At 40.4% G+C, this 18,108-nt stretch overlaps 1 protein-coding gene across 1 annotated transcript in view; it reads left to right on the plus strand.

Moving 5' to 3' along the window:
- Positions 1 to 18,108, plus strand: part of THSD7B (thrombospondin type 1 domain containing 7B) — an 864,031-nt gene that overhangs the window by 219,076 nt on the left and 626,847 nt on the right. Inside the window, exon 3 of the mRNA XM_062199372.1 lies at positions 7,961 to 8,209. Within this exon, the coding sequence (XP_062055356.1) occupies positions 7,961 to 8,209 (249 nt within the window). The remainder of the gene's footprint in view (positions 1 to 7,960; positions 8,210 to 18,108) is intronic.

The raw sequence follows: 18,108 nt of genomic DNA on the forward strand, positions 1-18,108 counted from the left end.
AAAATCGGCAGCAAACCAGACCCAAAACTAGTAGAAGAAGAGAAATAATTAAAATCAGAGAAGAAATCAACAGGATTGAATAAAAAAAAATTACAAAAAAATCAACCAAACAAGGCGCTGGTTTTTTGAAAAAATAAGCAAAATTGACACCCCATTGGCTCAATTAACTAAAACAAGAAGAGAAAAGACACAAATCAATAAAATCAGAGATGAAAAAGGAAACGTAACAACATACACCACAGAAATAGAAAGAATCATCAGAAATTACTAAAAAGAGTTGTGTGCCATCAAACAGGGAAATCTATCAGAAATGGACAGATTCCTGGACACATGCAACCTACCTAAATTGAACCAGGAAGACATAGAAAACATAAACAGACCCATAACTGAGACAGAAATTGAAACAGTGATAAAGGCCCTCCCAACAAAGAAAAGCCCAGGACCAGATGGATTCACTGCTGAATTCTACCAGACATTTAGAGAAGAACTAACTCCAATTCTTCTCAAACTATTCAGAACAATCGAAAAAGAGGGAATCCTCCCAAATTCTTTCTATGAAGCCAGCATCACCTTAATTCCTAAGCCGGAAAAAGATGCAGCATTGAAAGAGAATTACAGACCGATATCCCTGATGAACATAGATGCAAAAATACTCAATAAAATTCTGGCCAATAGAATGCAACAACACATCAGAAAGATCATCCACCCAGACCAAGTGGGATTTATCCCTGGTATGCAGGGATGGTTCAACGTTCACAAAACAATCAATGTAATACACTACATTAACAGACTGCAGAAGAAAAACCATATGATTCTCTCAATAGATGCAGAGAAAGCATTTCATAAAATACAACACCCTTTCATGATGAAAACTCTAAGCAAACTGGGTATGGAAGGAACATTCCTCAATACAAACAAAGCAATTTATGAAAAACCCACGGCCAACATCCTATTGAATGGGGAAAAGTTAGAAGCATTCCCACTGAGATCTGGTACCAGACAGGGATGCCCACTCTCACCACTGCTATTCAATATAGTTCTGGAAGTTTTAGCCAGAGCCATTAGGCAAGAAAAAGAAATTAAAGGGATACAAATTGGGAAGGAAGAAGTAAAACTATCCCTCTTTGCAGATGATAGGATTCTTTATTTAGGGGGTCCAAAGAACTCTACTAAGAGACTGCTGGAACTCATCGAAGAGTTTGGCAAAGTAGCAGGATATAAAATCAATCCACAAAAATCAACAGCCTTTGTATACACAGGCAATGCCACGGCTGAGGAAGAACTTCTAAAATCAATGCCATTCACAATAGCTACAAAAACAATCAAATACCTTGGAATAAACTTAACCAAGGATATTAAAGATCTCTACGATGAAAATTACAAAATCTTAAAGAAAGAAATAGAAGAGGATACCAAAACATGGAAAAACCTTCCATGCTCAAGGATTGGAAGAATGAACATCATCAAAATGTCCATTCTCCCAAAAGCAATTTATAGATTCAATGCAATACCAATCAAATTACCGAAGACATTCTTCTCAGATCTGGAAAAAATGATACTAAAATTCATACAGAGACAGAGGAGACCTCGAATAGCTAAAGCAATCTTGCACAACAAAAACAAAGCTGGAGGCATCACAATACTAGATTTCAGGACACACTACAGGGCAGTTGTTATCAAAACAGCATGGTACTGGTACAGAAACAGATGGATAGACCAATGGAACAGAGTAGAAACAACAGAAATCAATCCACACATACAGCCAACTTATGTTTGATCAGGGAACTAAAACCAGTTCCTGGAGCACGGACAGTCTATTCAATAAATGGTGCTGGGAAAATTGGATTTCCATGTGCAGACGCATGAAGCAAGATCCCTACCTTACACCTTACACAAAAATCCACTCAACATGCATTAAAGATCTAAATCTATGCCCCGACACCATCAAATAATTAGAGAGCATTGGAGAAATCCTGCAAGATATAGGTACTGGCAAAGACTTCTTGGAAAAGACCCCAGAAGCATAGGCAGTCAAAGCCAAAATTAACATTTGGGATTGCATCAAATTGAGAAGTTTCTGTACTGCAAAAGGACAGTCAGGAAAGTGAAGAGGCAACCAACAGAATGGGAAAAATATTTGCAAACTATGCTACAGATAAAGGGTTGATATCCAGAATCTACAAAGAAATCAAGAAACTCCACAACAACAAAACAAACAACCCACTTAAGAGATGGGCTAAGGACTTCAATTGACAGTTTTCAAAAGAGGAAATCCAACTCGCCAACAGACACATGAAAACATGTTCAAGATCACTAGCCATAAGAGAAATGCAAATCAAAACCACAGTGAGGTTTCACCTCACCCCGGTTAGAATGGCCCACATTCAGAAATCTACCAACAACAGATGCTGGAGAGGATGTGGGGAAAAAGGGACACTAACCCACTGTTGGTGGGAATGCAAACTGGTTAAGCCACTATGGAAGTCAGTCTGGAGATTCCTCAGAAACCTGAATATAACGCTACCATCCAACCCAGCCATCCCACTCCTTGGAATTTACCTAAAGGAAATTAAACTGGCAAAAATAAAAGCTGTCTGCACAATAATGTTTATTGCAGCTCAATTTACAATAGCTAACACCTGGAATCAAGCTAAATGCCCATCAACCGTAGACTGGATAAAGAAATTATGGGACATGTACTCTCTAGAATACTATACAGCAGTCAAAAACAATGAAATCCGGTCATTTGCAACAAGATGGAGGAATTTGGAAAACATTATGCTGAGTGCATTAAGCCAGTCCCAGAGGGACAAATATCATATGTTCTCCCCGATCGCTAACAACTAACTGAGCATCAAAGGGGAAACCTGTTGAAGTGAAATGGGCACTATGAGAAACAGTGACTTGATCAGCTCTTGTCCTGACTGTTGATGTACAATGTAAATCTTTATCCATTTTAATATTTTTGTTTTGTTTCTTTCTAGTACTATTGGTTGAACGCTGTAATCAACACACAATTATTCTTAGGTGTTTAAATTTTAACTGAAAATTGATCCCTGTTAAATATAAGAGTGGGAAAGAGAGAGGGAGGAGATTTATAATTTGGGACATGCTCAATCGGACTTGCCCCAAATGGTGGCGTTAGAAACATGCCAGGGGATTCCAATATAAACCTATCAAGGTGGCATGTACCTTTGCCATCTCACTAGTCCAAGTGATCAATTTCAGTTCACAGTTGACCACACTGATAGGTCTAAGAGTCAAAGGGATCACACTAACAAGACTAGTGTCTGCTAATACTGATTGATAGAACCAAAAAGGGAGAGAACGATCCAACATGGGAAGCGGGATATACAGCAGACTCATAGAATGGAAGATGTCCTAAATAGCACTCTGGCCTGAGAATCAGCCCTTAAGGCATTTGGATCTGGCTGAAGAGCCCATGAGATTATTTTAGACATGGAAAGCCAAGACACTCTGGGGAAAAAAAAAAAGACCTAACTGAAAGATCTCTGCAAGTGAGATCCCAGTGGAAAGAACAGGCTATGAAAGAATGAGATATCTTTCTCTGAAGGGAGGAGAGAACTTCCACTTTGACTATGACCCTGTCTGAATAAGATCAAAGTCGGTGAACTCAAAAGGCTTTCATTGCCTTGGCTACTCATGACTAGAGCCTAGAGAGATTACTGACGCCATGAACAAGAGTGTCAAATTGTTAAGTCAACAACAGGAGTCACTGTGTACTTACTTCTCATGTGGGATCTGTCCTTAATGTGTTGTCCAATGTGAAGTAATGCTATAACTAGTACTGAAACAGTATTTTACACTTTGTGTTTCTGTGTGGTTGCAAACTGATGAAATCTTTACTTAATATATACTAAATCAATCTTCTGTATATAAAGATAATTGAAAATGAATCTTGATGTGAATGGAATGGGAGAGGGATTGGGAGATGGGAGGGATGTGAGTGGGAGGGAAATTTTGGGGGGGAATCATTGTAATCCATAAACTGTACTTTGGAAATTTATATTCATTGAATTAAAAAAATTCCAACAATAATAGAACAGCCAGCCCAGTGAAGAAATGGGCAAATGACCTCAATAGACAGTTATCAAAAGAAGAAATGTAAATGACCAACAAATATATGAAAAAATGCTCTCCATCATTAGTCATGAGGGAAATATTAATAAATATCACAGTGAGATATCACTTCACCCCTGTCAGAATGGCTCTTATCCAAAAGACAAAGAGCAGCAAATGCTGGTGAGGATGTAGAGAAAGAACTGTTATACACTGATGTTGGGAATGTGAATTAATGTAACCACTATGGAAAGCAAGATAGAGATTTCTTTTACAAATAGAAACAGACTTGCCATATGATCTAGTAAGCCAACTACTGGGTATGTACCCAATACACATGGAGGCATTGTATCAAAGAGACACCTGTACTACCATGTGTATAAGCAGCGTTGTGCACTGTAGCCAAAATATGGAATTAGCCAAGTTGTCTATCATCAGATGAATAGATAAAGAAGATATGGTATGTGTGTGTGTGTGTGTGTGTATAAAGTGTAACATTATTCATCTGTTAAAATGAATTAAATTCTACCATTTGTGTCAAAATGGTTGCAACTGGAATACATCATGTTGTGTGAAAAAAGCCCAGCACAGAAGGCAAATATTGCATGTTCTCACTTATATGTAGGGTTAAAAACTTTTGTAACAGCATACCAAATTTAGGGGTTGCACATCAAATTATAAAACTTTCTGAAAAGTAAGAGCCAGAAACTTATTAATCAACAGCTCTCTGCTGTGTCACAGAACAGAAAGAAGTGTTCTTCTGCCCCCAACAATCATGCTGTTCAAGCACAGTGACATAGGCGGGGTACCTTCAGAAGAGCCTCTTCCTATTATAGTGTAATTCTAGGCCACAGAAACAGCACATTGGATTAAATAATGATGAGGTATACCTTGTCCTATTTATTTAGAAGGGAATAACATTTAAATATATAATGCATTTTAAGATAAAAAATCAAATACAAGGTTTGTCTTGTATCACTTTACCCTTTCTCTATTAATGACACATTGACTTCAGTGGCTTCATGAGGAATATCATGGTGGAAATGTAAATACAAATTACTCATCAACATGGCTAAATATAAGAATGTTTGATTTCCACTGCATACAATCTTCAGTAGTTGTCAGCCCCTCTAGCCACATGTTCTCCATGAATCAGACTCAGAGACAGTTTGGTTTCTCCCTCCTTTTGATTGTGTACAGAGGAATCATTACCATAAACCTGTCTATTGCCCCTATTATTCCACCAGTTTTCTTTTCTTTTTTTTTTATTTGACAGGTAGAGTTATAAACAGTGAGAGAGAGAGAGAGACAGAGAGAAAGGTCTTCCTTCTTTTAATTCACCTCCCAAATGGCTGCTATGGCTGGTGCAGTGCTGCGCCGATCTGAAGCCAGGAGCCAGGTGCTTCTTCCTGGTCTCCCATGGGGTGCAGGGCCCAAGCACTTGGGCCATCCTCCACTGCACTCCCAGGCCACAGCAGAGAGCTGGACTGGAAGAGGTGCAACTGGGACTAGAACCCAGCACCCATATGGGATGTCGGCACCGCAAGGCAGAGGATTAACTTAGTGAGCCACGGCACCGGCCCTCCACCAGTTTTCAACAGCTCAACTTTGGACCTTAGATTTGACCTTTTCTTGGGCTGCTGTAGTGGTGTGGCTGCTTCATTTCTGATCCAGTTCCCTGTTAATGATCTGGGAAAACTGGCAGAACATGGCCCAAGTGCTTGGGTCCCAGCCACGCAAGTGGGAGACCCAGATGAAGCTCCTGGCTTTGGCTTTGTTCAGCCCTGGCTGTTGCAGCCTCTTGGGGAGTGAACCCGAAGATGGGAGACTCTCTCTCTCTCTTTCTATCTCTGTGACTCTGACTTTCAAATAAATAAATAAATCTTTGAGATAACTGATTTTTCTTTTGTTAACATCCCTATTTAAATTACTTGTTTGTTTCCAAAGTAATGGTTACTTTTGAAGAAGGGAAGGGATAATGAAATGAAGTTTTCAGAATAAAAGAATGCAAACTAATATTTGAAATATTATTTTCTTATAGAAATAACTAATTTTATTTTACTTAAAATCACTTAATGCTCAATTAAGCCCATGATAGGGAACCTATTTTTTTAATGAGACAGGGAACAAGACCTATTTTTTTATGATAGAGTGAATGAGTGAGAGAGTCCTACTTTTTTCCTTATGAGATAGAATGATCCATTCCACTGGTTCATGCCCCATATAACTACAATAGACAAGACTGTGCCAGGCTGCAGGTAAGAGATGGGAACTCAATCCAGTCTCACTTGCAGGGTGGCAGGGATTCAACCATTTGAACCAACCACTGGCTGCCTTCCAGGATGTGCATCCTCAGGAAGCTGGAATCGAGAGCTGGAGCTGATAGTCCAATCCAAACATTCTGATACGGATTGCTAGCATCTTCACAAATGTCTCAACCACTGTGTCAGACACCTGTCCGCAGATCTACTTTCTTCCATGTACTTTACACTTAAGTTGACATTTGCTTTCCCCCAATGGTAAACCTATAAGTATTTAACAACCAGTTCCTCACACCCTTTATACACATAAGATTGACCCTATACTAAGTAAAAAGTTCAACAAATAGTATCAAAAAATGTTTTTGTTTCCTCAACAGTTGAGACAAGGGCTGTTCAAAGTCATCTCATCTCAAAGTGTCAATTTTGCTTCTATAGATTACATTTTAGGTACTCTATTCACTATGCTCTTAAATTTGTATTTATGAGATGCATGAGGTTTGTATACCTTAAATAAAAGGTTTCTGGGGGGAAAAAGCAACCAGTTCATGGGGGGAAAGAGGACTTTATTTGTAATGTTTTCAATTTCTATGGAATAATATTCTCATCTCAGCCATTTCTAAGGTATTTATATGAAGTCAAGTGGCTTGCAGGATCCCTGAAATTTTAACAAGTTGACTCTTGTGTGCTATTATAATAGGCTCCAGCATTCTACTGTCTCCCATCCCCACAAGGTGTTATCTCAAGGCTTTAGCTTTTTATTCTTTTGAATAAAAATAGAAATAGTGTTTCCACTGTGCTTAAGACCCTCCCATTGATCTTTTACAAAATGCAGCTCAGGTATCCTCTCTGAGCACCTCCTTGCCTTCCTGGGTGGTTCATCACTGTCTCATCTGTGTTTCTCACCATCTTAAATGCTTTCCTGTTGAGTTCCTCACGTTATCTCTTTATTTTTCCATGTACCAATTAGGCTGTTGTTTACTTGAGAATGCCTATGTTTTGCAGATGAAGAAATTGATGCTCAGAGCCTAACAGTGTGAGGAAACATAATCAATATCACATCTTTAATAGCCAAGTATTTATAAGAGTGGGTAGAATAATACCCTAACGATTCATTTTACCTTTTTTTAAATTTTTGTTTAGCATTGGTTGAATATTTTAACTTCCTTGAGCCTGAGTTTTCTTATTCACAGAATGAAGATTTAAAATTGAGCTCGTATGATTGTTGTGATGAAGTATCTGTATAGTTCAGCACAGTGTTGAGTCCTGGGAACCAGTCCATAAATCATAATAGCAGGCTGAAAATCATTTATGATGGCCCTCTAGAAGGACCACCACTGCTTACAGTCCTGTGCGCAAGGGACCAGGCAGACCCTCCTTCATCCACATGACTTGCTAGAGTGAAACAGCCGCACATTTTCAGGTGAAATAGAATGTACAATCCTAAATCATGATGTCGGGTGATAGTTTATCTTGATGTTCCTAATAGTTTTTTTTTTTTTTCATCTCCCCATGTAAAGCTTAAACTAGATTTCACATTTGTTTCTCATGGTAGATGTTTCCAGACATTTGTTGCAGCCATTTAATCTGTGGTTTTCCATTTTGTACATCTATTCTTCCAGCCTTTGTACACAAGACTCCTTTCCTTTGACTGTTCAGTCCTGCATCATGCCGAAAGACTGCGAGACTACCGAGTGGTCGCCCTGGAGCCCCTGCTCCAAGACCTGCCGTTCAGGGACTCTCTCACCAGGATTTAGGAGCAGGAGCCGAAACGTGAAGCACACCGCTCTCGGGGGTGGAAAGGAATGCCCCGAACTTCTTGAGAAAGAAGCCTGCATTGTTGAAGGAGAACTTCTGCAGCCCTGTCCCAGGTATTATGCATTCTTTGGTGTGAGTTTTTCAATTTATGAGCATAAGGTCATTTGATGTTGTGACAGGGATGTTAACAATAATAAAAGTAGCCACAACTCATATGTGTTGAGTCTGCACTGAGTATAGGAGTTCCACACTTGGCAATTCAATGTAATGGGTTCACAGGGCTTTGATGTGGACCCCTTGCATTCAAACACTGTTTCTGTGACTTCCTAATTATGTGAATATCATCAAGTTACCTAATTTTAGTGACTTAATCTGTCTACAAGCAGTACTTTATCTAATGCTTGTCACATAGTAATTCTTAGGTATTATTCCCCAACTAATATTTTTAGAGGATTTTTCAAATGTTTGTGAAACAGTGGCAGAGAGACAGAGATAGTCAGAAACAAAGAATCTTTCATCTGTCGGTTTACTGCTCAAATGCCCACAACAGCCAGGAGCCAGGAACTGCATCCAGATGTCCCACATGGGTGACAGATACTCAAAGATTTGGGTCATCCTCTGCTGTTTCTCCAGATGCATTAGCAGGGAGCCACAGCAGAAGCTGGGCAGCTGAGACTTGAACTGGAGCTCTGATGCAATATGCCAGTGGCACAAGCAATGGCTTAACCTGCTGCACCACATCCCTGGCCCTAACACACCTAATTCTTGCAACAACCTAGTACTCTTGTTTTGTAAATGAAGCCATGAATACTCAGACAGATTAAGTAATCCCTAAAGTTTCATAGCTAATCATTGTCCACATTTTTATTCCAACCCTCATTTGTCTCTGATCTCACTGCCAGTCTGTAGTATTTTTTTTTAAATTTTTAAAAAATTTTTGACAGGCAGAGTGGACAGTGAGAGAGAGAGAGAGAAAGGTCTTTCTTTGCCGTTGGTTCACCCTCCAATGGCCTCTGCAGCTGGCGCACCGCGATGATCCGAAACCAGGAGCCAGGTGCTTCTCCTGGTCTCCCATGGGGTGCAGGGCCCAAGCACTTGGGCCATCCTCCACTGCACTCCCGGGCCATAGCAGAGAGCTGGCCTGGAAGAGGGGCAACCGGGACAGAATCTGGTGCTCCGATCGGGACTAGAACCCAGTGTGCCGGCGCCGCTAGACAGAGGATTAGCCTGTTGAGCCACGGCCGCTGGCTGTAGTATTGTTTTTTATTCCAGAGTCCCAGGGGACCAGAGAATTGTGGGAAAGGAGTTATTATCTGCTAGTAACTGTATTGTATGATCTTGATGTTGGTTATATTTTGCCTGTCTAACTATGCCCTGGCAGAAGCCTCTAATGTATTTTTGTCTAGCCTGTTGGACGACAGTAGTCAGAGTCTGATAATGACAGAGTCATTTGAGGCTGGCTGTCTAGATGTCTGTTAGATATGGATTTGTGGTCATTTCTGGTGGAAAGCTGCCTTGAACTGTATCTGTTAAGTCTGTATCTGTTTAGGATCGTCATCTTGTATAGTTTCTTTTAGCTTCTGAAATTTGAGACTCCTTTCCACAACCAAAAATAAAAAATAAAAATGAGTCAAAAAATGCTTTCTTGTGTGAACTCATCACTTGGTGATGTATGAAAGGTAGGTAGGGTTACAAGCCCAGCAAGTGCTGTTGAAAGTGGGTGTGAGAAAGGCAAGTTTCTGTTGTCAGAGTCTGCACTCCCTTCCTCACATCATGACTGGAACCACTGTTGATTGAGCGAACTCTTTGCATGCTCATCAATCATTTTTTTTAATTACAAAAAATGACTCCTTACATCCTTATCATTTCTCATCTCAAGAGAAAGTAGATGGAGTTTGTGATCTTTTCTATGTTAATGTACAGCCTCACATTGTATTTACATTTGTGTCCATCTTGCAAAATGCTAATTTTAGAGCAGAACAGGGGCCTGAAAATGACATAACTCTTGGGTCTCTGTTCCCTTTGATGTTGGCTACACATGGATTAAAGTTGTACCTCCATCAGTTCCCAGCTGTGTAACTTTGAACATGCTATACGATTTCTCTCAGACATTGCTCTTTTCAGTAGACAGAATCTAATAACATTGCCTGTGTTGCTGGGATGAGAACCATGATTATCAGGTGTGTAAAACACCAAACCACATGTCTAGCACGTAGGAGACACTGTAGGAAGGATCATTGTTGAGTTGCTATTTCCAATGAGCTTATTTCCTCTAGGAAGAAAAATCCCTGATTTCACTGGGCAGCATAATATGTAATAATTTTAAGGGGTGAAAATTTATTTCTTCTGGACAATTTGGAAACCCTTTTTCCCTATGGAAGTATAATTCAGAAAAGTTTTCAATGAGAAGCAAGTAGGACTAGAATCTGAGTTTGATGATGACCTTAATATATATTTTTTTTATTTTCATGGGATGACTAGTGATTTCTCCCCGTTATTTTCTTTTTTTTTTATTTTATTTTATTTTTTTTTGTTTTTTTTTTTTTTGACAGGCAGAGTGGACAGTGAGAGAGAGACAGAGAGAAAGGTCTTCCTTTTGCCGTTGGTTCACCCTCCAATGGCCGCCGCGGTAGCGCGCTGCGGCCGGCGCACCGCGCTGATCCGATGGCAGGAGCCAGGTGCTTCTCCTGGTCTCCCATGGGGTGCAGGGCCCAAGGACTTGGGCCATCCTCCACTGCACTCCCTGGCCACAGCAGAGAGCTGGCCTGGAAGAGGGGCAACCGGGACAGGATCGGTGCCCCGACCAGGACTAGAACCCGGTGTGCCGGCGCCACAAGGCGGAGGATTAGCCTAGTGAGCCGCGGCGCCGGCCTCAATTTTCTTTGTTAATACTTATTGCAGTTCTCTTAGAAGTCAGGTTAGTGCCTTCTTAATGATGATGAGAAAATCGAGCTGGATTTACATTTGTTACATAATGCCTCCCTTTTATGAATACTTACTGCTGGCCAATAATTATAACTGAGTTACACATTAATTAAATATAAAGAGTATTTTGGATAGCACAGATTTTATCATCCAAGTGAGATATTTTTAAGAGTGAGAGGAGTTAAAATTGGCTTTAAGATTTTAGTTAAAGTTAGAATGTCTCTGAAGTGGATGTGCTTTCTATTAGAGCATACTGATTCTCATGACAGGCATAGTAGAAACATATACCAACATACATAAATATATATACATATATTAATACGCAGTATGTTTTTTCCACAAAAACAATGTGGAATGGCAAAAATTCAAGATGCATCCAAGGTGAATTTCTATATTGATCTTCCTTTGATTATGCCTTAATGTCTGAAAAATAGAGGCTGATAAATTTCATTGGCAATGAACTCAGCCCTCTTGTTCTACTTTTTGAAAATGTTTCTGAGCTTGACATTTTAAATAAACCTTTCAAAATGGTGAATCTTTAGAAACTAGGAGTCTTGAAGAATTCACAGAAATACCACTCAATGTTAACTAAGGATTCTACTTGGTTGTGGGAAGGAGAATTAAAAAAAAATTAGCAACAGATTAATACCACCTGGTATTCTTATTGGTCTGAAATCTGGGCTGTGGCCGCTTTCACAGGAAAGATATATAGCATGAGGGCTTTATCCTAACTTTTATTTATATTTGGACATTGATGTTTAAAATTCATTGTGAACAAAGAGATTGGAGCCAAAAATCTATTAGGGAACAAAAGTGCATATTCCTCCTTTCCTAGAAGTTATAAACAATTCATATGCATTGAGCAATTTAATTCACTGTATTTCTACCCAGCAGGAGAATGTATATTTTTGTAACTCTTCATAGTGTTTTTGTAAGCTCTCTTAGAGTGTGTGGCTTGACATTTTCTCTCATGCCATCTCTGCTAAGGGAGATGTGTTCATTTATTCAATAAATACACATTGAGCTCTTGCTATATACCAAACACTGTGTTAAGTATTTGGAATATCTCAGAGAGTATAATAGTCAAAGGTCTCTCTGCCTACAAAGCTGAAATTTTAGCCAAGATATACCAGGTAAACAAACAATAAGCTATGCACTTGGTATATGACCCATGGGAAAAAATAAGCATTAGAGTAAGGTAAATATAAAGGACTCTCGAACATGGAGTATGTGCAAGCTACAGAATTTAACAGGGCCATTAGAAAAGCCTCACTTGAACAAGCAGCTTTGAGGGGTCAGTGCTTAAATGAAGTTAGCAATTATCCATTTAGGTAATTAGAGGAGAAACACTGGAGAATGAGAGTGCAGTGAGAGAGGTGCTCTACTCTTTGCATATTAATATTCTTCAGTTGCATAGCGTTGGGGGATACTCCTCATCAGTTGGGCTACACTGACCAGCATTTTAACTGTGAAAACCATGCCTGTCAATCTCTGAGTCATGGCTTCATGAAAGGAGTTGTAACCAGGAGGAGCTCGCCTGGGTCAAAACACTTTGGGAATCGTCTTGGGGCAACTCCGCTTGAAAGGAGACAGAGACACGTATATGTTATGGTGACTCAGGAAGTTTCAGAATGAAATGAGTGTAGGTATTACGTAGCCTAAATGTGTCTTCAATGGTATGTGTTTTGATCAGTATATTCAGGCCATAAGAGAGCTCTTAGTCTAACATTTCATAGTCTATTTGTAATTTCATATACTCACCTCCCCCTGGCCACCTCCTGCAAGTCACTCTGGTGCATGTAGGGAATTTTTTTTTTTTTTTTTTTTGGGACAGGCAGAGTGGACAGTGAGAGAGAGACAGAGAGAAAGGTCTTCCTTTGCCGTTGATTCACCCTCCAATGGCCTCTGCGGCCGGCGCACTGCGGCTGGCGCACTATGCCGATCCGAAGGCAGGAGCCAGGAGCTTCTCCTGGTCTCCCATGGGGTGCAGGGCCCAAGCACTTGGGCCATCTTCCACTTCACTCCCTGGCCACAGCAGAGAGCTGGCCTGGAAGAGGGGCAACCGGGAAAGAATCCAGTGCCCCAATCGGGACTAGAACCCGGTGTGCCGGGGCTACAAGGTGGAGGATTAGCCTATTGAGCCTCGGCACCGGCCTTATGTAGGGAATTAACAGGGGAGAGATAGGCTAAGTCTACTTGCCTCTTGCCTCTTTCGTTCATGGCAAGGTTATCTCTTTTTGTTGGGCATTGTGACCCTAGGAAGAATTCTCTGACCTCACACACTGAGACAGATGAGTTATATAAGATGCACAAAGTATGAGCTTCTACTATCTTAACTAAGGGAAATGTGAAAAATCATTCTAACATTAAAACTGATGAGGCCACCTTGTTTACTAGATAGGATAAAGAAAGACAAGGGACACAGAGTCTGCGCTATTAATATTAAATGTTTCAACTCAGAGAACTGAGACAAAATCTGATTCTGGATCAGCTAGTCAAGATCCCTTGGGACTAAGCAGAGGCTGCCATTATGGCTGAAGACACGGTAATGCAGAAGATTGAGGAAATTCCCACTGCACACATCTTATTTAGAAGTGACACCTCAGATGACCCACCAGCAACTTCTATCGCCCCGCTGAGAGACAACAGTTTTCCTGTGAAAATGGCTGTTCTGCCTCTTCCGTGAACTTTTAGAGTTTGACATTGAACAAAAGACTGTACCATTAAGAATGATAGTGTCCAATGCAGAGTAAAACTTTTAAAGGAACATCAAAGTAGAAGCTGAATGGCTGATAGCATTACATAGACTGTGTGACATTACAACACAGAAATGGCCATTTGTAAGATATTGTTTCAATACCCTAGTCTGGCAGTGAAAAGATGGGCTCTTGTAACCCATTTTTCCCTGTTTCTGCTGTTTATGAATTTATCTTTTGTATGAGTAAAGTAGAAATGCTTCATAAGAAGTCAGTCTGTGAAAATTCATGCTGAGAGATTCTATGTGGAGCCTTGATCTGGGGCCTTCCACATTGATTTGTCCATAAAATAACTCCCTAAGTCCAACCTGGGTCTCCTGAATGTCCTTTTGAGGAATTGAACCAAAATTTTTGTTTATTGATATAATTCTTTTCTTTTGAGAAAATTCCGGGAAACTAGTTGATGAGGGTTCAGATGACTGTAACATCCAGAGTTCCAAGGAAAAGGATGGTGGCTGAGCACTGGGCTTCTGTATTTGCTTCCTTTACCTATTGAAACTCAGGGATATGCTGTGAGGAGATGCTTGTTCAACACTTGCGTCTGGGTTGCCATGCTGGTAATTTAATCACCAGAAATTGATGAAACTGAAAGCTTTCAGTATGTATTCACTTTTTTAATTTTTAAAATATGTACTTGTTTATTTGAAAGGCAGAATTACAGAGAGAGAGTGGAAGACAAGGAGATGTCTTCCATCCACTGGTTCATTCCCAAACAGCTGCAGTGGTCTGGGACTGGGGCAGGCCAAAACCAGGAGAGAGAACTCTGTCTTTGTCTTGTGGGTGTCGGGGGCCCAGGCACTAGACTTATCTTCCAGTGCCTTCCCAGGAACATATGCAGGGAGCTGGGCTGGATGTAGATTAGCTAGGACGGGAACCAGGATGCATGGGCTACTGGAGACACAGGCGGTGGCTTAACCCACTGAGCCACAGTGTGCAATGGTTTATTCATCTTCAGAGTCTTGTCTCTGGGTCATAATAAATGCTCAGTAAACATTAGATGAATACATGAATGTGTGAATGCTCAAATGTAGAGAATTTCCAAACCCACATTATGTACAGAGTACTTTCTTCCATATCTTCAATATTCTTTTTTTTTTTTTTTTTGACAGGCAGAGTTAGACAGTGAGAGAGAGAGACAGAGAGAAAGGTCTTCCTTTTTCCATTGGTTCACCCCTCAATGGCTGCTGCAGCCAGCACCGCGCTGATCCGAAGCCAGGAGCCAGGTACTTCTCCTGGTCTCCCATGCAGGTGCAGGGCCCAAGCACCTGGGCCGTCCTCCACTGCCTTCCCGGGCCACAGCAGAGAGCTGGACTGGAAGAGGAGCAGCCAGGACAGAATCCGACACCCTGACCGGGACTAGAATCCGGTGTGCCGACGCCACAGGTGGAGGATTAGCCAAGTTAGCTGCAGTGCCGGCCCTTCAATATTCTTTTAAAAATTGACTATTTATTTATTTGAAAGAAGGAAAGACATACACAGAGAGATCTCCCATCTGCTAGTTCACTCCTCAGATTCTATCAATAGCCTCAGTACTTCGACCTTCATCTGCTGCCTCCAAGGCTCATTAGCAGGAAGTAGATTCAAGGGGCCCAGTGTTGTGACATAATGGGTTAAGCTGTTGCCTGTGCTGCTGTCATCCCATTCGGATGCTAGTTTGTGTCCTGGCTACTTCACTTCTGATCCAACTCGCTGCGAAAGCAGCTGGGAAAGCAACAGGAGATGGCCCAAGTCTTTGGGCCTACTCACGTGGGAGACCCAAATGAAGCTTTTGACTCCTGGCTTCAGTCTGGCCCAGCTGTAGCTTGTTGCAGTCATTTAGGGAGTGAACCAGAGGATAGATGGTCTCTCTCTCTCTCTCCCTCTCTCTCTCTCCCTCTCTCTGCTTCCTTCCCTCCCTCCCTCATTCTCTGTAACTCTTTCAGATACCTAAATAAATAGTCTTAAAAATAAATAAAAAAAAGCAGAGGCAAGATTTGATCCTAGACACTCTGATTGGAATGAGGGAGTCCTAAGCAGTGGCATAAGCCACTGTACCACAACACTGGCCTCTTGCTCACAGGATTTATTATATGATATATGTACATAATACAAAGCAGGTTTTCACATTAAGAGCAGATGAAATTGACACCATCAAGTAGATCAAATAAGGACATCTGCATAAGACAAGAGGGATGCATGGAGATTTCCACATGGAACATGGCTTACATGTTCCTAATGATACTGTGTATGGTTTTCCAGCTAAGAAGTCTCTGTTGGTATTGGTTATGTGTGTTGCTTCAAAAAGGGTGTGGAGGAAATCACCAAATGGATTTGCAAAGTTTTATTCTCTGGATGAACCACCTGTGTTATTTTCTGAACTTTCTCCATGGTTTCCTACCATAGACCTAACCTACCAATAGTAGGAACTGAATAAATGGATGCCGAATAAATTAATGGATTTTTAAGGAAATTTTATTGTTTAAATAAAGCAACTTTTCTGTAACACCTGAGCAAGAGAGGAATCATGGCCTGAAACCCTTGGAAAAATTTGTTATAAAAAGAAACAACAGTTTTCAAAGAATATGGAAATTGTTTCAATAGGAGACTGATTACTTTTTATAAAGTCTGTCTATTTCTAGTGCATATTGTTTCACGAGTCCCCATTGTGCCACTTTAAGTCCTCCTGGATGGAAGATTTGTTCTCCAGTTTGAGTAAGAAAGTTAACGTACTGTTAAGTGCTGTGCATAGCAATAGAAGTCTATTAATAATACATATGTGGAGTTTGGCTAGCAAAGCCATCTGCCGAAGAGCAAAGAGCTTTGCACTTCAGAGTAGCTTTCCATAATCAATAGTTCCACTCTAGCCAATAAAAAATTACTAGTGCATAAAATGTATAAAGCGTGATCAGTACCCCTTTATTTTGGTCATCTGTTCAGTAAAAATGACAAGTTAATTCTTTTTTAAATGCATTCACAAATTTAAAAGGACAACAGACATTATCATAAATTAGTCATGCTGTAGTACACTGATTTTATAATGCACAAGCTTTTAATTTGAATAGCTTGCACTAGGGTTTCAATTGCAGGAGTGTTTGCGAATCTATATGTGCTCAGTCAAAACATGACCATTAAATAATGCAACTGTTCTTTCAATCTGTCCTCATTAAAACACTTCAGATTCTATTCCACCTTGCTTTGTTTTACATCTAAGCCTTAGAAGAAGGAGAAGTGAAATCCGCAGTCTGTAAGCAATTCGGAGCTTTCTGAAAGTGACAAAGCTTGAATTCTAGAGGGCAGAGGTTGCTGCGAAGCTGTGATGGTCCTGACATCTTACTGCTGTTAGAATCACTTTGCGTCACATTACTAGGATGGAGGTCTTTGAAGAACACATACTAATGTGCCTACTATTCTAACTCTGATTTCGCTGATTTAGGGTGTCTCTACTTACTGCCTCACAGCAATGAAATCCCTACTCCTTTTGTCTACCTCTTGCCCACAATAGAGGGAATTGTTTGATTATGGGATGGCTTAGGTTGGACAACATAACTTACAGTCAGCCAAGCTGCTTACCTGGAGTTAACAGTTAATTCCAATCACTCAAGTAGGATTTGCTAAATCACAACTTGTCACTGGTATCTCTTGAGGAAAAATAAATTTATTTCTTTGGCTTAATCCCAGTTTATTCTTTTTTAATATGTTAGTTTAATTTTATTAACATGTAATACTTGTACATTTTGGTGAAGTACAGTGTGGTAGTTAAACCTACAGACAGGACGTGAGTTGATCAGACCAGACAACTAGTCTTCCCATTTCCTTACCTTTGTATTTGATTTTTTCTTATAACCTGCATAAGCCTCTGGAAAATAATAATGCATTAACTCTAAGCTGTTCGTCCCTCATGTGGATACACTTACTGACAATTTCCTAAGAATGGATTTAAATTATGGAGAAAATATGAAGAAACTGAGCAATGAATTTCCAGGATGCAGAGACAATTCAGAAAACAGATGTACATGAAGAAAAACCAAATTTCACAGTTCTAATGTATAGTTAGTTGCTCATTTGGGATTTGTTCCCTTTCATGGGCTGTTTTACCCCAGAGTTTAGTGTCAAAAAATTGTGCTGCTAATACATGGTGCAGAATAAGCTTGGAACCATCATCACCACTCTGTTTCTCTCCTGGCCAGGCAGAAGCCAGGAGTCAAGCTCTTCATCTGAATCTCCCTCATAGGTGGGCCAATGTCTAATCCATTAGAAGATTGTCTCTGGGGCCGGCGCATGGCTCACTTGGTTAATCTTCCACCTGCGACACCGGCATCCCATATGGGCGCTGGGTTCTAGTTCCGGTTGCA

Source organism: Lepus europaeus, chromosome 1 (genome assembly GCF_033115175.1).
Source record: "Lepus europaeus isolate LE1 chromosome 1, mLepTim1.pri, whole genome shotgun sequence".
Classification (NCBI taxonomy): Eukaryota; Metazoa; Chordata; class Mammalia; order Lagomorpha; family Leporidae; genus Lepus; species Lepus europaeus.